The sequence below is a fragment of the Moschus berezovskii genome, chromosome 15, assembly GCF_049115385.1.
Source record: "Moschus berezovskii isolate FMDL1 chromosome 15, NW_MosBer_1.0, whole genome shotgun sequence".
NCBI lineage: Eukaryota > Metazoa > Chordata > Mammalia > Artiodactyla > Moschidae > Moschus > Moschus berezovskii.
In genome coordinates, this window is record NC_142474.1 from 16182358 (window position 1) to 16206496 (window position 24139).

A 24139-nucleotide genomic window follows, 5' to 3' on the forward strand; every position below is an offset into this window, starting at 1 on the left:
GCAGTGCAACAAAGAGTAGCCCCTGCTCACTGCAACTAGAGAAAAACCCATGCAGCAACAAAGACCCAGCACAACCAAAAGTAAAGAAATAAATAGTGAAGGAAAAGGAAAAGACTATCTAAGAACTACCACTGAAAAAAAAGAACTACTATTAACAAAGATTCCACTCTAGAGTTTTACTGGTGGCGTATTTCAAATTCTTAAGGAATATGTAACTTTCATACAACAGAGTACAGAAAAAGATAGGAAGTTTCCTAAGTTTTTTAAAGTTGCCAAAATATAAATTAGTCAAAAAACAGAAAGAGAGACAATTTGGGAAAATATTAAAAGAATAATATTCCACAATCAAGCAGAACTTAAAGGATGCAGGATGATTAAACATTGGGGAAAAAAATTAATATACTATCAATAGATAAAAGAAGAAAAGATATTTAATTGTTTAAACGGACCCCAAAATATGACTTGAAAATAATTCAGCACTATTTCCCATTTATATTTTTAAATTGAAAATTCTTTAATTGATTATGAAATCAAGAACACAAGAAACAGTAACTAATATTAACAACCAATACCCCATTCAAAATTTCAAGCAGTAGAGGCATTCGAATGAAAATCAGAAAAGAGGGATGTCAAAACAGTGTCATTTTAACACAACAGTGTTGTAGAAATTCTGACCAGTATCAATGACCTCAGATATGCAGATGACACCACCCTTATGGCAGAAAGTGAAGATATAAAGAGCCTCTAGATGAAAGTGAAAGAGGAGAGTGAAAAAGTTGGCTTGAAGCTCAACATTCAGAAAACTAAGATCATGGCATCCGGTCCCATCACTTCATGGCAGATAGATGTGGAAACAGTGGCTGACTTTATTTTTCTGGGCTCCAAAATCACTGCAGATGGTGATTGCAGCCAGGAAATTAAAAGATGCTTACTCCTTGCAAGGAAAGTTATGACCAACCTAGACAGCATATTAAAAAGCAGACACATTACTTTGCTAACAAAGGTCCGTCTAGTCAAGGCTATGGTTTTTCCAGTGGATGTGAGAGTTGGACTATGAAGAAAGCTGAGCACCGAAGAATTGATACTTTTGAACTGTGGTGTTGGAAAAGACTCTTAGAGTCCCTTGGACTGCAAGGAAATCTACCCAGTCCATCCTAAAGGAGATCAATCCTGGGTGTTCATTGGAAGGACTGATGTTGAAGCTGAAACTCCAATACTTTGGCCACCTGATGGGAACAGCTGACTCATTTGAAAAGTCCCTGATGCTGGGAAACATTGAGGGCAGGAGAAGGGGACGACAGAGGACGAAATGGTTGGATGGCATCATCAACTCGATGGACATGGGTTTGGGTGGACTCCAGGAGTTGGTGATGGACAGGGGGGCCTGGCATGCTGTGGTTTATGGGGTCGCAGAGAGTCTGACACAACTGAGTGACTGAACTGAACTGAAAACAACATACAAAAATAATTGTAACAAAAATGGCAACTTTTCAAGCACCTACCACATACTAGATGCACTGTTTCACATTTTCTTCAATTCTTATAACAAGATGGACACTATTATCCCCATTTTATAGATTAAAAAGAGACTGAGACTCAGAGAGACTAAATTGCTTGCTCAAGCTCACAAAGGAAAAAGTAGCAGAACATCAACTCATACAGGTCTTACTGCAACCAAACACTTTAAATGAATTACCACAGACTCAAGTACAAATTACTAGAAAGGAGAAATTTCTTAATTGCAGATATGTGCAAATATATGTGTCCATTATATCTAGAAATCTAAAAAGAATCGGTGAAATACAGCATTTTAAAACCCCAAATATACAAAAGTAAAATAAGTAAAACATTTTCTTTACAGCAGCAATAGCCACTTGTAAGATTTAACAATAGGAAAAAAAAGTTAGCCTTTCATAACATCAGCAATAAATACATAGGAATAATGGCAAAAAAAATTATGCAGATGTACAAAATATTTCCACAAGATATTTAAGATTCCTAAAAAGAAAAATACCTACTCTTGAAAAGAAAACCACAATATATTAAGATGTCAGCTGCTCCTAAATATAAATACAAGCTAATACAATTCTCATCTTTGGCAGAGACGGGAACTGCTTCGCTGTTTGGTAATTTCTCTTTCCCTTCTACATTCTCTTGTAATTTAATGTGGCATATGTGAGTTCCAGCCAAAGGAACATGGGTAGCAGTGATTCACATCAATTTAGGAGCTGGTCCATAAAAACTTTCTACATAATTTTCCTTGCTTTCTCTTTTTCATCTTCTAGCCAGATACAGAGGCTTCTCCCTACAAAGTTAATGCTCTAATAAAGCCACATGTTGAAGATGGCGGAGCCTTTGCCAGCCTGAGGCCCTGAACAACTACCCAAGCAAGGCTGCTCCTTACCCAAGGCTTTTATGAAATATATTGTACTAAGCCACTAAGATTTCCAGGTTCATCTGCTAAAGCAGGACATGTTCCTTACCCTAATATATACTCCAAACCCCAACAGGTTTTGTGAGGTTCTTCTATTCACATGTGCTTTATAACATGTCAAATGGATTATAAAATTCATCTAAAATGTTAAACAGGCAAGAGGGATTCTTAAAAATATTCTAAGAAGTGGAAAAAGGGAAAAAGTCATTAGTTCTACCAAATACCAATAACTATAGAAGGTTAAAGTAATTAAGTGTGACTCTCCTATAAGAATGAATGAAAACATCAATGGAATAATATGCAACCCAAAGACAAAACCCATACATATAAAGGTACTTAATGGCACAAAGGAAACAAAGTCAGAAGCAGTGAGTGAGTATAGGTGAGTATACACCTGATCAAAGTACACAGAAGACTTTCTAATCTTAAAGGAAACAGAAAATGGTCACAGAAAAAGGTAGATGTAAAAAAATAAACTAAAATCACTGAAAGATTAAAAACGAACTACAAACTGAAAAATAAAATGACAGAAAATAGTTAAGATCCCTAATTTATAAACAGGTCACACAGAGTAATTCATAATCACTAATATACAAACAGAAAAATGAGGCTCATCAAACCAGAAAGAAAAGATATGCAAGAAAAAAGTTTATGAATCGACAGTACACAACAGAATTAAAGTTCCACAGAGCACAAGGATGGGCTAGAAGAAAGGTAGGAAGCAATGAAACTGAACTGAAAACAATATCATAAAGAAAGAGCATGAAGTACTATTACTTTTAACAATTTGTCCCTCTGTGAAATTTTATGCTGTTCCCTTAGTGGAATTTTAAACAAGGCTACCAGAGGAGAGGCCTTGAGAATAAGACTGACCAGTCCGTGCTGGTCACAGAGAGGAACAAGATAGTCTTCAGCCCCCATAGAATGTGACAAAGTCCTGGAAGAGAAACTGTCACCCAGGCGGCAGCAACAGGCAAGAGAACAAATACTGCACCCACCGCAGGGAACAAGCCCCTAGAGAGTGTGGCCCAAGAGCAGCTGAGGAGAGCCTGACCCTGCCAGGATGGAAGGGGCATGTGACGCAGATGAGTGTATTGTCCAATTTGGCTCCATCTGACCCCTGGGCTTAGCAGCCACACTGTGAACTCCAACAAGGAGTTATAGTATGGTTCTTGCCTAAGACATTTACTGGGTAAGGACACATGAAATACAACAACAAAGGTACCTCAACATGTGTAAAAAGCGAAACCATGTCTGTGCAACACACTCATTATCCATTTCAGGAGGGATCAGACTGGCATCTTCATCGGGAACTTTAAATGGAGGAAATGAAGGACCATATGTAAAGCGTAGCAATCTAGAAAATTAAAAAAAAAAAATCACACTACTAAGTTCATTTTTAACAGAACTGAAGATACATTCAAGCATTAAAATATAGTAGGAGAAATATGATAGGAGAAAATAGATGAAACTTGTATTATACCTCACTGAGGTGAATAAAATAAATGAAAACCCTTTAATAAAATAAACTGGAAGAGGACTTTTAGTTTTGTAAAAATTACTTTAAAGTATTTATTTAAATAATTAATATCATTTATAATTTAGTTCATTTATTTATGTTATATGATTTATATTATAAATTTGTTATTTACTTATGATTTCACTATAATTATAAAATGATAAGTGATTTTATAAATTAAATATTGCTTCTCATATTATAAATTTAATACATCTTATTATATATAACATAGTATGTAATATACAACACTGTATATAACACTTACACAGACTATAATTTTATAATGTATGCTGCTGCTAATGCTAAGTCACTTCAGTCGTGTCCGACTCTGTGTGACCCCATAGACTGCAGCCAGCCAGGCTCCCCCGTCCCTGGGATTCTCCAGGCAAGAACACTGGCGTGGGTTGCCATTTCCTTCTCCAGTGCATGAAAGTGAAAAGTGAAAGTAAAGTCGCTCAGTCGTGTCCGACTCTTAGTGACTCCATGGACTGCAGCCTACCAGGCTCCTTGGTCCATGGGCTTTTCCAGGCAAGAAGACCGGAGTGGGATGCCATTGCCTTCTCCGTTTATAATGTATACTATAACATAAATTACAAATTATATATAATTTCATAAAATTACAAATTATTTAAAAGTTTATAAGTGCAAATAACAAATAAATAAATCATATAATCTTATGCTTTTGTTGATTATACAGTCACATAATATAAACAATAAATTCTTTAAAAGATTCATCATACTACAAATGCCTTCAACACAACTAATTTATTATAATTTATTCATAACAACTACAACATAACTTTACATGAAGTTTAGAATTTATGATATGTGTCCCATAAATTGGATTTGACCATTCAATTACTTAACTAAATACTAATATTCCAAATGTATTAAAACTGTTCAAAGCCCTTTGACTCAATTATTAATCTATTATATTTAGAATAGATTATGATCTACTATAGCTAATCTAAAAATATATCTTAATAAAATAACCAGAATACATACAAAGACTAAGTGTAAATTATTCGCAAATCAACAATATTTTTCCTTTTTTACTTTTATATCCTCCTTTATTTAGCTTTTTTTGTTTTGTTTTTTTTCTGCCCCACTGAGAGACTCATGGGATCTTAATTCCCTGACCAGGGACTGAACCCAGACCCTTAACAGTGATGGTGCAGAGTCCTAACCACTGGACTACCAGGGAATTCCCAACAATAGTTTTTAAAAGGAAAACACAGAGAACAATTTCAATATCAAAACAGCAGAGAAACTATTAAATGAATTATAATTCCATTTATATAATGAAAAACTATAAGGCCATTTAAAATAGGATCTTGGGATCTATGTAAGAAGAAAAAAAGTACATGTAATTACTGGGACAAGAATCAGACATCAAGTTAAAAAAAAGCAGGTAACACTATATAGAATAATTTCAAATTGATTTTTTAAAAAAGATAAGATAGAAAAAAATATATTCAAAGATTGGTTATTTGTAAGTGATGGATATTTCCCCTTACGTCTTCCAAATTTTCCATAATAAGCATGTATTGCATTCTTATAATCAAGATAAAAGGATGTATTATTTAAAAATAGATTCATAATAGTGACATTCATAAAGACATACCAGAATAAACAAACAAAAATTCATCTTAAATGATGATAAAGATATATATATTAACTCATAAAAAGACCAATGTAACTTCCAATACGTAATACCACTTATAAATTATCAGTTTCCACCTCCACCACCAACCCTCCCATTAAGTCTAAATCAGATTAAGTCCCCAGTCTCCTGTCAGATTAACTACCAGCTGACAGGAAATATAAGGGACAGAGGAACATATTAATTAACACAACGAGGAAATAATCAGAAAAATCCAGAATGTGAAGCATTCAGTAAGACAAAACAACCCAGTTCAACAAAAAAACCTGCAAGGAAATAAAAATGAGAGAGCAGGAACCTACAGTTTAAAATAGGCTTAAGAAATCTGTCAACTAAAGACAATGTCCAAACCTTGTCTGTGTTCTGATTCAATGGAATCAACTATTTTAAAAAGTTGAGACATTCAGGAACATCTGAACACTCAATAGCTAAACAGTATTAGAAAACTGTTAACATTTTGTTCATGTGTGATAATGGTATTGTGATCATGTTTAAAAAAGAATGCTCAGCTTTTAAAGAGTTTTATATTACAAGAAATGAAAAAACAAAAAAAAGTCTGAAAAAAATGAAGCCTAACGGTTTACTCACAGAATAGTGATATTATATATAAATGGCTAAAAAAAAAAAATTATTATTATAAAAAACTGCCTACTTTGGTTACAGACAATAACATTATAGCATAGTCCTATTTCTGTAAAATTATGTATAATAAGATTTCTGGTGAACTTAACTCTTTCTGTTATAACTTTCTTTGGCTCATTTTTTAAAAATAATGATCTCAAACATTTTGGACTTCCCTGGTGGCTCAGACTGTAAAACATCTGCCTACAATGCGGGAGACCCAGGTTCAATCCCTGGGTCAGGAAGATCCCCTGGAGAAGGAAATGGCAACCCACTCCAGTATTCTTGCCTGGAAAACCCCACAGACAGAGGAACCTGGTAGGCTACAGCACATGGGGTCACAAAGAGTCAGACATGACTGAGCAACTTCACTTTCACTTTCTTTCTAAACATTTTAAGAATCAGAATTAGAGTGGGATTTGGGGGGTGGGAGTAATAGGGCTCACAATTCATCTGCCTCTCCAACATATTTTCTCAATCTAAAAGGTTTTAGATTAGACAGGCACTAGGCCAATTGCTACATCTATTTTTAAAAACTGACTGATTCTATTAACTAAAGTATAGTAATAAGAGACACAGAATAGAAGCTTTTTACTATTCACTCCATAAATCCCAGAAAGACACAGCATTAGGGGAAGGCTAAATGCTTTCATTACGGCCAGACGAATGAAAGGAGGCAAGTTGATGACGGTAACTTACCTTGAAGTGAGTGCACAGATGACCTTGCTCCACTGCTCCACCACTGCCGGGTGGTGCCTCCAGTTAGCCACCATCTCCTTGGCTGTTTTCCAGTAAGGAGGTGTTGGGAAGCACCGCGTACATGCTAGTAACCAAACCTCAAAGAGAACACCAATCAACTTCTCTGCTAGATTCTCAGCAATGCCACCTTACCAACAAAAAGAAAACACCTTTGGCATACTTATTTGTAAAGCAGAATCTTTAACTCACTGATTTGGGAGAATGGTCAAAAAATTAAAATAACTGCAATGTTAAGTTCTGACTTTCAAATAACCACTGAATAGTAAGAACAAAAACTACTCATAGGAGCTCTTATGAAGGAAATCATGAACACATCAACCGATTATCACATGTGAAGTTTTCAGGTGCCCCTGCTGGGTTCTTATGGAAGATCTTAACCTTCCAGCAGTGAGACAGGAGCACACACAGAAGAAGGGAAAGGATGAGTGCCTGCGATGAACGAGTGCTATTAGTCAGTTTCTGTGCCACATAGTTCACACACGTGACCTCACATTAATTCTGCAGGGTAGGTTTTTAAATCAATAATATCTATTACCAATTATCAATTATATCTGTTTTGAAGATGAGAAAACAGGTTCTGGAAATTTAAGTAACTTGCCCAAGTTCACACAGCCAAAAAGAAAAGGAATCAGAACAAATATCTGAGACTTCCTACCTTCAAACTTTGCTATAAAATGCTTCATGTGTTTGAAAGCCACCCTTCAAGAGAGAGGGAGACAAAGAAGGGAGCCAAAGGACTAGTTCTGGCAGGACAAAGCCTCAGCCATGAAAACAGAGCTGCTCCTCGGTTCCAAGCCTGGGAACTAAGGAGAACGGCAGCGGTCTGTACTCTGCCTAGCCATAGAAGGCAAACTTTGGATTTCCATACAGAATGAAAAGTTCTAAGGATTTCAAATGAGCAAAAATGAAGTTTCAACAATAATAAGCTCCAGAAGGGGATGGATGGCTTGACTTATGGTACTGAATCCCTGGGATGGGGATTGTTTAAGAGAGAGGCACACTACCTATCTGGCTAGCTCATCACCAATCCCAGACAGAGTACTTCTATTACAGAGTCCCTTTCAACACTAAAATTCTTCCTGCACCTGCATTTATGTGAGAGCACAAGCACACTCACATGTATGAGTAAAAAGAATACACAGATGAATAAGCAACAGGGGAATCTGGAACTAGAATTATCAACTTATTGTCTGTGTATACTGTGCTATATTATACAAAGCAAGACATCTTAAAATACACTCTAAACTCATAAAACTGAAGGCTTTTTGATGGCTAGATAATGAATGACATACTTGTCATACCTCCAAATAGAATACTTTAAGATTTTCTAGCTTTCATTTGCTAAACAAAATATCTTCTGCAGCCTTCAAGTTTTCAGTCTACCTGGATAACTACTTTGTAATCAGGTACATTAGTTGTTTCTTATATAGGCTCTGTCCTAATACACTGAACAAGCTACTGTTACTGTCATTATCAAACATGTATTAATTCACTGAGTCTCTCCTCATATTGGTTTGTCAACTGTAGTGCCAAATTTTAAATCCCCACTAAGTCTACTACTCACTGAGTCTAAAAATGAACTGTGTTTGGAGCTCAGTAATAAATCAGAAAAAATAATTAACAAACCTTGAACAGTTGGTGGCGCTAGAAGTATGTCATTAATCTGCAGAAGAAACAACAGTAAGACTTCCCAGGTTTCTCGGGCCATAATGGATGACTCACGGGCCAGTTTTTGAATGGCTCTCAGGACCTGTAAGCATAGTCGGATCTGACTGGAGCCCTGTTCCTGTCTAAAGAAGACAAACAGACATCATTGACAAGCTTAAGGACAGAATGCAACAGTTAAGACAGGCAACTCCCTAACAGCACCAGCAGACAGAACTAGGCGCACCCTCTTCAGTTCAAAGCTACTTCCTCCTCATGCACTTTGGCACTCTGGGATCTAAACCTACCACTCCTAAAGAGCTTGAAAAGCTCCCGGGGAGAGGGAAGATCCTAGAAAGTGGACTTCACCTCTGGGTTTTCTAAGTCTGCAATGTGCCTGGCACATACAACAGATATTCCATAGGTTTCTGCTGAATGAATCAGTAAATACACTTGTATTCTTTAAAAAAATTTTAACCATATGTTCACAAGAATTCAGCATGAATTTCAGAATGTTCACAATCCCTTTTGAAGTTAATGTCTGCTAGAGGAGAGCCTAAAAAATTAAATATCCTAACAGGTCTCCAAAACTGATGGGATACAGAGACAAATTCCTCAGAAATGAGCACCCGCTAACTGCAGTTCTACTAAAAAAAAGGCAACTTAACCCAAAGGTACCCAAGATATTCCCAAAGAAGTTTTATAGCTCTCTTTAGTTCACAACACCATTTTTCTCCAACAGTATTACTACATCAGTGTATCAGGGCTAGGGTTGAAGAGGAAGATAAAAGTACAAGCCCCAGCCTTTATCCCCACTGTCCAACATGGATCACCTTAAGATTTTCAAGAATCATAGTAAAACTACTGTATTGGCAAAGAGTGAATTGGCTTTCAGAGTTCCCATGTGAAGACCAAGGCAAGTAACTATTATTATTGAAATAAATCTTGAGGCTAAGTTTCTACATGACTCATGTCACAAAGAATTCATAAAACATGTCTCCATCAGAGGAGGGAATCTCAGAGCCTCCTCGAGAAATCCAGACAATGAAGTGAGTGCTCTTAGAACTGCCATCACAACCTCAGGGTAAAGATTCTCAGATTCTGTGACATGACCCATAAAACCAAACACTCACCCTAGAGCTGTAAGAAAATGACAACCCTAAGTTCCCCCTAAAGAAGCAAGACCTAAAGTGAAATGATGAGACATTCAGCTAGGAAAAGACAAGAGTCCCCAAGGATAGGGAGAGGTCCCATGTTCAGTCTGAGGTGAATCCGGACCACGGGAAGCCAAGAGGCTCAAGCCTGCATGTGTTGCTCTGCTACTAAGCAAGAGTAAGAAATATACAATAGCCCCAAACCTCATGCAGCCATGTAAGAGGAAACCCAGAATAAGAAATAAAAATCCCACTAGTGGTCCTGGGGGCGACACTCTTACAAGCTAGCAATAACACTAGAAACTTCCCAAATGGTAACCCAGGCTTACCTACCATTCCTAGTACTACCTGCCCAGTGCAGAAAAGGAAACATCTGCTCCTTAGGGACTGTGGCATCACTCAGCCTAAATTCAAGAGCAGTGTCCAAGTTTCTACAGCTAAGAGAAACAAGTCAATCTTTACTGAAAAAGAAATAGAAAGGTCGAAATACCAAAGATGCTCTTTTCCCTCTAATATTTCCAAAAGCAACTTGCAAACTTCAGAAAAACTATTCTAGAACATGAGCCGGTGAACTATGTATGGCCTGTGGGTCAAATCTGGCCTGTCATCTGTTTTAGTAAAAAAAACTTTATTGGAACACAACCATGCTCATTGATTTATATATCATCTATGGCTGCTTCTCTATATCAGTAGAGTTGAATAGTTGTGACAGACACTATGGTATGGCCCACAAAGCCTAAAATATTCACTATATGCCTCTTTACAAAAAAAGTTCACCAACCACTGCTTTAGAAGAATGCCACACTTTCTAAAGTACAGTATATTCGAGCAATGAAGACCCTAATCAGTTTTAAATGATGGATCACTCTTCACTCAGCTATGTGCTCCCCCAAATCAAACTGATAGGCAAAAGAGAAAGGCTACATTCATTCTGACCTAATCTTCAGCGAAGTGGTAGAGGCTGTTTCCTCTATTTTGAGCATTAGTTTTCATAAAAACAATTAAATAAGTAAATAATTAAACAAAAAAATAATTAAATAAGTAAAGTTGATGATTTTGTGACTATCTGATTCAAAAAACAGTAACAAAAAAACTCCCAATAACAGGAGATAAGATCATAACTCCCAATATTTAGCACTGAAAATATTCAGCTCCCTAAGATACAATTAGCCAGAACTCTATACTCAGTTCAGCACCCTCTCAGAATAACGCACACTTTTGGGAAAACAAGCTAATTACCAAATAGTTAAATGAACAACTTATATGGTAGTCATACTTCTCAAAAGAGAAAAGCAAAAGTCTAATTAATATAAATGCAATTGATTTTTCTCATCAATAAAATTAACCGAGCACTGAGAGTTGGTAAGAGTACAGAGAGGAGACAACACTACCCAAGAAACGCTCCCATTTACTAAGAAAAAGCAGAGTAAATTAGTCTCCTAAGTGGGATGATAAGAAAGCACTAAAAGTATTATTTTAGAAGAATCTGCTTAGCTACAAACAATATGTCTTCCTACCACTTACTTTCCACCGTTTCCTGTTATAACTTCTATTTGAAATCAAAAAATATAACCAACCAGCACTTAATTCACCCAAATGTAACCTAGACAGTATATTAAAAAGCAGAGACATCACTTTGCCAACAAAGGTCCAAACAGTCAAAGCTATGGTTTATCCAGGTGTCATGTACAGATGTTAAGGGTTCGACCATAAAGAAAGCTGGGCACCGAAGAACTGATGCATTTGAACTGTGGTGTTGCACAAGACCTGAAATTCCCTTGGACAGCAAGGAAATCAAACCAGTCAATCCTAAAGGAAATCAATTCCAAACATTCATTGGAAAGACTGAGGCTGAAGCTCCAATACTCTGGCCACCTGATGTGAAGAGTCGACTCATTGAAGAAGACCCTGATCCTGGAAAAGACCGAGGGTAGGAGGAGAAGGGGGTGGCAGAGGATGAGATGGTTGGATGACATCACCGACTCAATGAACAGGAATTTGAGCAAGTTCTGGGAGATAGTGAAGGACAGGGAAGCCTGGCATGCTGCAGTTCACAAGGTTGCAATAAGTTGGACATAACTGAATGACTACACCACCAGAAGTAGAATTGGGTGGCTGGTGACAGGGTGATAAGATCAAGGGGTTAACAGACACACCTCAATGTACTGCACTTCGTTTTATTGTACTTTACCAATATTGTGGTTTTTTTACAAACTGAAGACTTATAGCAACCCTACACTGACTGAGCAAGTCTATATGTGCCATTTTCCCCACTGCATTGCTCACTTTGTGTCTCTATGCCACATTTTGGTAATTCTCAAAATATTTTCATTATTATTATATTTTTACAGTGATTTGATGATCAGTGACCTTTGATGTTACTACTGTAATTGTTTTGCGGCACCACAAACCATGCCCATATAAGATGACAAACTTCACTGATAAATGTGTTCTGATTGCTCCACCAACCAGCCATTTTCCTGCCTTCTCTTTCTCCTCAGGCCTCCCTATTACCTGAGACACAGCAATATTGAAATTAGGCCATTTAATAACCCTACAATGTCTCTAAGTGTTCAAGAGAAAGGAAGAATCATGTCTCTCACTTTAAATCAAAAACTAGAAATAACAAGTACCTACTGTAGAATGATGGACAGGGAGGCCTGGCGTGCTGTGATTCATGGGGTCCCGGAGAGTCGGACACGACTGAGCGACTGAACTGAACTGAACTGAACTGTAATAGCACAGGGAACCACATTTTCAATATCCTATAATAACCTGTAATGGAAAAGAATCTGAAAAAGAATATGCATGTGCGTGCACACACATGCACAAAACTGAATCACTTTGTTGTATAACAAAATCTAACACAGCACTATAAAACGGAAGAAATGACTAAGTTTAGTGAGGAAAGCAGGTCAAAAGCCAAGACAGGCTAGAAGCTAGGCCTCCCGCATCAGTAAACCAAATTGTGAATGGAAAGGAAAAGCTTTTGAAGGAAATTAAAAGTGCTACTCCAGTGAACACACAAATGATAAGAAAAAGAAACAGCCTTATTACTGATATGAAGAAAGTTTTAGTGTCTGGATAGAAGACCAAACAAACCAGAACATTCCCTTAAGCCAAAGCCTAACCCACAGCAAGTCCCTCACTCTCTTCAATTCTGTGAAGGCTGAGAAAGGTGAGGAAGCTGCAGAAGGGAAGTCTGAAGTCAACAGAGATTGGTTCATGAGGCTGAAGGAAAGAAGCTGTTGCCATTAAAAAAAAAAAAGGTGTACATGGGGGGCGGGGGGGGCAGCAGCAAGGTGAAGTAGCAAGTGCTAATGTAAAAGCTGTAGCAAGTTATCCAGAAGATCTAGCGAAGATAATTAAGGAATATGAAAGTAGCCACACTAAACAATAGATTTTCAGTGGAGACAAAACAGCCTACAGGCTTCTATTGAAACAAGATGTCATCTAAGGACTTTCATAGCTAGAGAGAACTCCTGGCTTCAAAAATGCAAAGGACAGGCTGATTCTTGATAGGGGCCTCAAGCAGCTAGTGGCTTCAAGTTGAAGCCAATGCTCATTTACCATTCTGAAAATCCTAGGACCCCTAAGAATTATGCTAAATCTACTCTGCCTGTGCCATATAAATGAAACAACCAGTTTACAACATGGTTTACCAAATATTTTAAGCCCACCGTTGAGACCTACTACTCAGAAAAAAAGACGCCTTTTAAAATACTACTGCTTATTTACAAAGCACTTGGTCATCCAAGAGCTCTGATGGATGTGGACAAGGAATGTCTCCTGCCATTCCAGTAAACAATGTTGTGGCCATAAAGTCACCAGTCACTACAGCCACTCCCTACAGTACACCCTAGGGGAATTCAGGACAGAGGAAAACAAAATACTGGGCCTACACAGTTAAGATGCATATCAAAGGAATAATTTCAATAAGCTCAAACTCTTGCATCTTCCTATACAAAGAAAGGCACTAAAATCATTAACTTGAAATGTCTTTTTTCTTTTTGATTAGCATTAATTTTTCATGTTCTGCTGCTGCTGCTGCTAAGTCACTTCAGTCGTGTCCGATTCTGTGTGACCCCATAGATGGAAAACCACCAGGCTCCCCCGTCCCTGGGATTCTCCAGGCAAGAACACTGGAGTGGGTCGCCATTTCCTTCTCCAATGTGTGAAAGTGAAAAGTGAAAGTGAAGTCGCTCAGTTGTGTCCAACCCTTAGCGACCCCATGGACTGCAGCCTACCAGGCTCCTCCATCCATGGGATTTTCTAGGCAAGAGTACTGGAGTGGCTTGCCATTGCCTTCTCCACATGTTCTGCTACAGTTTTGTTTTCCCCCCAGCAAAATTCCTATATATCCTTGTTCCTTCCTTACCTCTTTGAAACACTCCCTCTGAGCATCTGAGAGGCTATATCCAGGCTATAGTTTTCAGTAAGTCTGATGAATAAAATGTAATTCTCAACTTTTAGGCTGTGCCTTTTTTTTCAGTCAACACTGAGACGTACAATGAGATAAATGTTGCCTGCCAACCTACCATTCATTCTGCTGCTCATGGATGAAGGAGTAATTTCAACTTTCAAGTCTTATTATTTAAGAAATGCATTGGGTAAGACTATAGCTGCCATAGACAGTGATTTCTCTAATGGACATTTTCAAGTAGAAACTGAAAACCCTGTGGGAAAGATTCACCATTCTAAATGGCATTAAGAACATTTATGATTCATGGGGAAAGGTCAAAACATCAACATTAATAAAAGTCTGGAAGAAGCCGATTCCAATCCTCATGGATGACTCTGAGGGGCTTAAGACTTCAGTTGGAGGAAGTGAATGCAGATGTGGTAGAAATAACAAGAAAACTAAAATTAGAAGTGGAACCTGAAGATGGGGATGAATCGCTGCAATCTCATGATAAAACTTTCATGGATAATGAGCCGCCTCTGATAGATGAGCAAAGAAAGTGGTTTCTTAAGATGGAATCTACTCCTGGTGTAGATGCTGTGCACATTATTGAAATGAAAACAAAGGATTTAGAATATTGCATAAACTTAGTTGATAAAGCAGTAGCAGGCTTTGACAGGATTAACTCTAATTTTGAAAGAACCTCTACTGTAGGCAAAATGCTATCAAATAGCACTGCATGTTAGAGAAATCATTCACGAACTGATGAGTCAATCAATGTGGCAAATGTCACTGTTGTCTTATTTTAAGAAACTGCCACATCCACCCAACCTGATCAGCCAGCAGTCATCAATATCAAGGTAAGACCCTCTACCATCAAAAAGATTACAGTTCACTAAAGGCTCAGATGATAGTTAGCACTTTTTAGTAATGCTAGTATTATTTAATGAAAATATGTACTTTTTTCTTTTTTAGACATAATGCTACTGCACACTTATAGACAAGAGTATAGTATAAACTTTTACATGCACTGGGAAACCAAAAAATGCTTTATTTCAATGTTCACTTTACTGCAGCAGCCTGGAACCAAACCAACAATATCTTGAGGTATGTTTGCACACTTGATCCTATAGATCACAGCACATAATGAAGATTCTCTCTTTTAATTCAGATTTTCCAAAGTAATCTTCCTTCTAAATTTAAAAAGCTAAAATTTACAGAGCTGGTTTTTGGATGATTCATAGTCCCTCATCATCTGACAGACCAAAAGTCCTAACCAAAACTTTTCCAGAAGGATGGAAGTCAGCCCTCTTGACGCTTCCACAGACATTTTCAAAAAAGACACACACACAGATGAAAACAGATTTTTCTCAATGGGTAGGCAACTAATGTTTTCCTCTCCATTTTCTATTACTTCCAAAATCCTTTAAAATGACATATAATTCTTTTAGAATGGGAAAAAATGCGTTAGGTATAAGTAAGGCAACCGTACATTACAATATTTAAGGTCTCGTCACAGAAGGTAGGAGAAAAACTCAGTAACAAACTGTCAAAGTATTTTTTTGGTCTACTACAAATTTGCCCATAATTTCAAATCTGCTTACGTCTATATCTTCATTCTCTCATAAGATTCATTTTAAGGTACAGGGCTTAGTTATTCTTTAGCTTAAGTTGAGACAAGAATTATGTTAGGCAAAAGGTTTTTTGACTGTAAAAGGGGTCACAGTATTTTCATACCTAATAGCTATCAGATCTTAAAAGCAAAACCAAAAGCTGTTAAAATGAAAACACATTGTTAAAGAGTCCTAGAAAACATTATATAAGGCCATCTCTCTCATTCATATTAACACATTTTTTAACTGAAAAAGACATGAAAATTACTGTTTTATATTATATATTATATATATTTATATTTAATATTATATTTATAAATATTTATTATATTTTATAAATGTGATATTATATTTATATTATAGGAACTGATATAATATTTAAAAGTTCCTATAATATAAAAAAGTAACAATGATGATATTTTATTATGATCCAGATAATGGCCAGATAGACTAGTATAGCTTACCTCGGTACAAAAAGATTTTGCAGGTGTTTTAGTATACTTTGAACATATAGATTAGGCTCTTTAATAACTGGCAATGGAATAGAATCTTTCGGTAACACTAAAGCCATAATCCAGTCGGTATATACATCAACACAATATTTTACAGTCTCTCCATCCAATGGAAGGGTTAATCCATAGCAAATTACTTCCATGGTCCATTTTACCTAAACAAAAGAAAATATAGGATTATTACACATCCCTCCCTGTTTATCAGTAGATTTAAAATGTTAACTTCTTATTGCCAAAAACCTCTAAATTGAAGTATATTCATCTCAAGATAGATCAGATTAATTTTAGAAAATGTACCTCCCATGTATAAGACATACTCAGACAACACTCTCTAAGCAAAAGATTTAAGAAAATAAATTATGTGCTTATTTCTAATTATCAAGCCTACCTTGGCTTTCACCCCTTAGACATTATTACTGTTTGTTCTGTAAAATAAAAAGTACAGGTCATCTTGGCTTTCCACAGAGATTAGATGCACAGAAATAGAAAATTTTAGATATTTTCTTCCGCTTAATTTGCATGTGGGTATGTCATTTAGGAAATCATTTACATAAATTTAATCATATTCCATTTTCAGATTATGCAACTTTAACAAACAACAGGAAGGAAGATGAACTGTCCAACTCTCACTGTGTGACTATTTTCATTTGGCAAAGAAAATAATATTTTAAATGGAAGGGCAAGATCAAACACAAGTCAGAAGGGACTGAAGTTGGGTAACATCTTAAAAAGGCACTTAGCTACACTAAATGACTTCTAGCCTCCTGACCTGTCTGAATCATAGGGGCTGAGAGAAATTGTCTAAGAGACTGCTGAAGCACTGCCAGCAATCACGAATGAATAAGGTACAATGAGAAGGGGAAAATGGTCCAACTTGCAAAAGATACAACTATATTTCAGATAATGTAGACTGGAAAGTTTAAGTGAATTCCAGACAAAACTCTGGGACAAATTACTAAGCAGATGATCAGTGAGTACTTATAAAAGGGAAGAAGGGTCAGTGGGAACTAGCCTGCTCAAAAAGAACAAGTCACGCCAGACAAGCTTCGTTCTTTTATCAAGAGGGTTACTATGAAGGCAGCTGGTATAAACCTGGTACTGATTTATTTTTTTTCTGGTACTGATTTAAAATTAGTTTCCAAGGCACTTTCATAAATATCATCTAACCATCAGAATAACCCATGTGAGAGGGTAAACTATCCTCATTTTAGACATAAGAAAACTGAAGTTTAGCAAATTAAGCTATTTGGCCCAGAGCATCTGCTTCAAAATGCTGGAGCTGAAAACTAGATCCCTGGCCTAGACACCTAAAGCTATTCTCACCATGTCATTAACAGCCTTCTCTGGCAAACGGGGGATCTGGGCTTTAACAAATTTGGTCCTTGTGGACAAGATGGAGACAACATATAGTCTAGAAGAACGTAGAATGGCTGGATTTGTAACTGGTCAAAATAACGTGGGAGACTAGCAGTGGATTACTGTACCAAGATCATTTTGGAAGAAGATGCCCAATGGCATGCCAAAGGCTCTGCCAAGATTTTCACTTAGAGAAAATCAGATTACACGCTGACCATGTGTAGACATCACTAAACTAAAAAAATAACTAACTTGTAAAACAGAAATTCAGGATTCACAAAGATTTCAGCAGTTTAAAACTAAAGCTGAATGTAACGAGATAAATCGGAGAAGGCAATGGCAAGCCACTCCAGTACTCTTGCCTGGAAAATCCCATGGATGGAGGAGCCTGGTAGGCTGCAGTCCGTGGGGTCGCTAAGGGTCAGACATGACTGAGCGACTTCACTTTCACTTTTCACTTTCACACATTGGAGAAGGAAATGGCGACCCACTCCAGTGTTCTTGCCTGGAGAATCCCAGGGACGGGGGAGCCTGGTGGGCTTCCGTCTATAGGGTCGCACAGAGTCGGACACGACTGAAGTGACTCAGTAGCAGCAGCAGCAGCAGCAGCAACAAGATAAATACATGTACTGAAATTTTTAAGCTCAGAACAAAACTACAAAGGTCACAGGTAGAAAATATGTAACAACAGTATAATAGAAAATAACATGTCACAGCAATTAATATTAAAAGCAACTATAACAACACAGTAGTGGCCACAAGACTGGAAAAGGTCAGTCTTCATTCCAATCCCAAAGAAAGGCAATGCCAAAGAATGCTCAAACTACCACACAATTGCACTCATCTCACACGCTAGTAAAGTCATGCTCAAAATTCTCCAAGCTAGGCTTCAGCAATATGTGAACCGTGAACTTCCAGATGTTCAAGCAGGTTTTAGAAAAGGCAGAGGCACCAGAGATCAAATTGCCAACATCCGCTGGATCATGGAGAAAGCAAGAGAATTCCAGAAAAACATCTATTTCTGCTTCATTGACTATGCCAAAGCCTTTGACTGTGGATCACAATAAACTGTGGAAAATTCTGAAAGAGACAGGAAGACAGATCACCTGATCCGCCTCTTGAGAAACCTGTATGCAGGTCAGGAAGTAACAGTTAGAACTGGACATGAAACAACAGACTGGTTCCAAATAGAAAAAGGAGTACGTCAAGGCTGTATATTGTCACCCTGCTTATTTAACTTATATGCAGAGTACATCATGAGGAACGCTGGGCTGGAAGAAGCACAAGCTGGAATCAAGATTGCCGGGAGAAATAACAATAACCTCAGATATGCAGATGACACCACCCTTATGGCAGAAAGTGAAGAGGAACTAAAAAGCCTCTTGATGAAAGTGAAAGGAGAGTGAAAAGGTTGGCTTGAAGCTCAACATTCAGAAAATGAAGATCATGGCATCTGGTCCCATCACTTCATGGGAAATAGATGGGGAAACAGGAAACAGTGTCAGACTTTATTTTTTGGGCTCCAAAATCACTGCAGATGCTGACTGCAGCCTGGAAATTAAAAGACGCTTACTGCTTGGTAGGAAAGTTATGACCAACCTAGATAGACAGCATATTGAAAAGCAGAGACATTACTTTGCCAACCAAGGTCTAGTCAAGGCTATGGTTTTTCCCATGGTCATGTATGGATGTGAGAGTTGGACTGTGAAGAAAGCTGATCACCGAAGAATTGATGCTTTTGAACTGTGGTGCTGGAGAAGACTCTTGAGAGTCCCTTGGACTGCAAGGAGATCCAATCAGTCCATTCTAAAGGAGATCAATCCTGGGTGTTCATTGGAAGGACTGATGCTAAAGCTGAAACTCCAATACTTTGGCCACCTCATGCGACGAGTTGACTCACTGGAAAAGACTCTGATGCTGGGAGGGATTGGGGGCAGGAGGAGATGGGGACAACAGAGAATGAGATGGCTGGATGGCATCACCGACTCGATGGACATGAGTTTGGGTGAACTCTGGGAGTTGGTGATGGACAGGGAGGCCTGGCGTGCTGTGATTCATGGGGTCGCAAAGAGTACGACACGACTGAGCAACTAAACTAACTAATAACAACACAGTGAGGCTATGACAAACGAGGTGGGGAGGGGTGCAGAGCAGGATTAAGCTGAACAGAGAAAGAATTTTAAAAGAGGCTGCCAAGTTCCTAATTATCAGAGGAAAGACCAAGGAGAAGATATACCTTTGGTGATATCTTCACACAATAGTTCACTTACATAATTTGAGAGGACACTGGATTTAAGAACTATTATTCTCTCATATTCTTTTGAGGGTAGAAAGAGCTGCACTGAACACCACCACCTAATCACATGCCATCTCTTCCCAGGAGAAGGCAGCAAGGAATTACAGATACACCAAGAAGAGTGCGCACCAGGGCAAGTGCTAGTCCTCAGGGTAGGTCTCTGCCAGGCACTCTGAGAAGAAAATGCTCTTCAGTATGAAGGGCTTCCCCTTAGGTAATCCATGGCCTACAGAGGGTAAATAAACTGCCTCCTGAGCTATAATCATCAGTCTATCTAGAGTGGTTTTATACCTGGATTAAGTCTAATCTTCCCTTCAGGAGAAATCAGAACATAAGTGAAAAGGGATGGGCAGGTTAAGTCCAACTTAAAGCAACTTAACTTTAACGCCCAGCCCCCTGAACCCAAGAACAGAGGACCAACTCCAGGCTAGGCCACTCCAAAAACTCCTCATCTTTAGGGACAGCAAACATGAACCCCATTCCAACCACTTGGGCTCACAGCCATACAGACTGAACTGCTCTGCAGTACTTTCAAACTTATAAGTCAGGATGGAGACAGCGGGAGAGCCTCAGGCTCAATGCACACGGGTAGCCTGAAAACCACACAAGACAGGCCTTTGGTCAGAGGCCTTTTACAGGTAAAAACGAACACCTTCCAAACACAACCTCTGAATAGAAATCTGAAGACTGAGCCTAGAACTTGGGGAAAGGGGCCTGACGTCCTGACATCCACGTCTGCTCAGCACACAGCTCAGGTGGAGGAGAACTGGGTCCAGCTAGCAGGAAGTCCCAACAGCAGCACAATGGTACAATCTATTCCTTGAACTCCCACAAACTCTGAGCTCTAACCCCCTACCCATATAAAGGTTAAACTGTGAAGTCACACTCCATTGAGCAGAAATCCATTTAAAAAGTGTGTGTTAGTTGCTCAGCTGTGTCCGACTCTTTGTGACTTCATGGACTGTAGCCTGCCAGGCTCCTCTGTCCATGGGATTCTCCAGGCAAGAATACTAGAGTGGGTTGCCATTCCCTCCTGCAGGGGATCTTCCCGACCCAGAGATTGAATTTGGGTCTCCTGCATTGCAGACACATTCTTCACTGTCTGAGCCACCAAGGAAGCCCATAAAATGTTAAATAAATTATGCAGTAACAAACATATTTTCACATAGTAGAATGAAATGAAGAAACACTTACTTCTTTGTCAGTTTTTAACAAACTCTCACTCCCAGCCACTGAAGGGGTACCTAAGGCCTGCCCGAGAGGATGAACCACCGCATTTGCCACCTCTCGCCCAACGCTCTCTGGATAGCTGTGCAGCACACTGGTGTGGCCCTGATCATTCTGAATCACCAAATGCAGCGACCTCCACTCAGAGTACATCGTGCCGCTAAAGCACTATCCAAATAGCACCTGAAAAGACAAAAGAGAAGTCCACGTCAGATTATACTGCTGGAAGCTAATAAAAATAAGTAAAATACATATTTACCCTACACAGCACAATAAAACAGCTGCCTCGAGATGACTGAGAGGGAATAAAAAACAAAACACCTAAATGTTTTGAGAATGTTCTCAATAGCCTCTTGGTGAGATCAGGTAGGAAAGGCAGACCCTGGGAAGCAGCTGTCTGAGAACCTCCCCAAAAGAGCCTTCAGAAGCCCAGAGGAGAGTTGGGGCAGATGGCCGCCATGCAAGCGGATAAAATAATCAGATCTGGGGCACTCACGGCATGAGGGAACCCTCCTCATTCCATGTTCCAGGATGGAAAAAGATGGAAGAAGGGTATGCTCCAAGTAGAAAAGGGAGACAAAGGAAAGGGTTTACTCCAAGCCCCAGATTTTTCAGTCAACAGTTTCCAAGTACCTATTACATGCCAGAAACAGACCCCTGCAATTTCCCACCACTGCCCTTAAATCAGACATAAAATTCTTCAAGAACATTTCCTTTTCTACAGCAGTGGCATACCCTCTTCTGGTAATGGAACACCTGGAACTCAGTATCCTTCAGAAAACCTATTAAGACCTGCCACTTATTGAGCATATATTACCTACCACTCATGAAAGTATCACAACTTTGTGAAAATTAAGTCATGCTATCCCTATTTCACAGATGAAAAAACAGGCATAGGGAGGGCTGCTTCCCTGAGGTTTCAGAACTATAACATGATAGAACTGGGTTTTGAGTCCCATCTGTTGCGCTCCATGGACCATACTCTTAACTGGAGTACGTACTGCCCCTCTCTAGCCTATAGATTCTCCACGACATAGACTGTTTTTCCCAATGCTGTATATTCTCTATGAAACGATATCTAAGTCTACTATACAAATAAAAAATTCTAGCCACAGAAAACGTTATTTATATGATTACAATGTAAATATTATAATCACAAATGCCATATTCATGAAGCAAATCAAGGATAATTGGTCCTTTCCAATTCATTTCTGTAAACTTTCATTTTCTAATTGCTTTGAAATCTATTGGCCCAACCAGCAGAGTTTAAGGGTCCATTTAAACTTTAAAAAGTTCCATCCCTTAAGCTAGTTTTTCTTCAAATGGGTAGCTTTGTTTCATTTTATCTTAGAAAACCTCATTCCAGCTCAACAAGTACCAGTGTTTTTCAAGAGGATATGGCCCTCCTCTGGACAAGAGTCCCTGAAAACACAAAGGCAGAAGGGATGAATCAGCATCACACAAGGCACCTACAATATGAAGGATGGGTGGATGTGAGACTCTGTTAAAGCTGCCTCAGTCTCCTTAGGATTTATAAGGAACTCCCAATAAGGGTATCCTGGTGCCCCTCCACCCCCCAGCTGCCCTAAAATAACTCTCTCAAAACTGGAAGGGGAAAAAAGGGGAAACTGATAGGATGCGGGGAAACTCTGATAGGGTGCCATTCCCATCAGAGGACAACTTATACCCACAGATTTTTTTCTCACCTTTTTAAATAAGCATATATATACATATACATATAGTACACAGTATAATATACACACACACTATAATCTCTTACTTAAATGCACAGGAACATTATACTACAGGGTTTTTTGTTTTAGTGTGATTTTTCACCCTTTTCATTGGTTTGCCTTCATTCCCTATCCAAGTAATTCACTTCACAGAATAGATAATCCATTTAAACAGCCTAACACTTCCTCTTGTATTTTGCTCGATCATATTAAAATAATTTATATACACTCAAAGCTAGGAACTATATACTTTTTCCCCTTCACCAGTACCTCACAAATACACTTCTTTCTAATAAGATTCTTTTTCATGGCTATGTACTATTCCATGATATGGCATAAGTTATTCAACCAATCTCCTAATAATGTTTTTTTTTCAGGAGAAAAAAACTAATATATTTAATTTCCATTTTTTTGGTAATAAATATAATACTCCTAATATGTTTACTAGGAAATAATAATGCAAAAAATAGGCTTGCATATATATCCTTAATCAGTGACCTTTAAATTTCTACAAGGAAAACTACTGGATCAAAGAGTATATGTATTTTTAACATTAACAGGTCTTGCCAGATCACTTCCCCAAAAGCTGTAATAACTCCCATTCATATTAGGAATGGATGAGAGCCTTTCCATCTTCTCACTCCCAATCTTTTGCCAAGAATCAGATTTACTTATGTATTTATTTATTTGCCAATTTGGAGGTATGAAATGAAATTTCACTATTCTAGCCAAATGTATTTTTATTTTACACCTTCTAGTTTTGAGTCTGCCTTAGATGACTTCTCCCTCCTATCCTCCATATCAGTACTTTCCAAAACGTGGGTCATAAAATAAATGTAATAGATAATACTTTTTAATTATATGGAATAGAATATACAATAAAGGCATCATACACAGTAAAGGTAAGCAAAGTTCTGTGAAATCTTGTTTCATTTTTAATATATGTGTATGTTCTGGGTCACAATATAAAATACATATTTATTATGGGTCTAGGTCCAAAAGTTTAAAAACATAACCCTAAAATGTATACGTAGCCTACTAGATTTCCAAGAAAGATAATTTAGTCCTCACATTTAAGTTTTTGCCATCTGGAATTTACTTCTATAAGTGTTACAGCAAAGACCCATTTTTATTTCCTTTAAGATGTATAGTCAGTTGTGTCAACATCATCTATTAAAAACACATCCTTGGGACTTCCCTAGTGGT

At 38.1% G+C, this 24139-nt stretch overlaps 1 protein-coding gene across 5 annotated transcripts in view; it reads right to left on the reverse strand.

The window, feature by feature from the left end:
• The window catches only part of RALGAPB (Ral GTPase activating protein non-catalytic subunit beta), a 93998-nt gene that overhangs the window by 55676 nt on the left and 14183 nt on the right, over nt 1–24139 (reverse strand). For 4 of the 5 annotated variants that reach the window (XM_055437249.2, XM_055437248.2, XM_055437247.2 and 1 more), the window contains exons 2-6: nt 21168–21383; nt 16274–16476; nt 8623–8786; nt 6937–7123; nt 3660–3791 (exon numbers count right to left, since the gene is read on the reverse strand). In XM_055437249.2, the coding sequence (XP_055293224.1) occupies nt 3660–3791; nt 6937–7123; nt 8623–8786; nt 16274–16476; nt 21168–21353 (872 nt within the window). In that variant the 5' untranslated portion in view covers nt 21354–21383. The remainder of the gene's footprint in view (nt 1–3659; nt 3792–6936; nt 7124–8622; nt 8787–16273; nt 16477–21167; nt 21384–24139) is intronic. The other variant, XM_055437250.2, reaches the window with a different exon arrangement.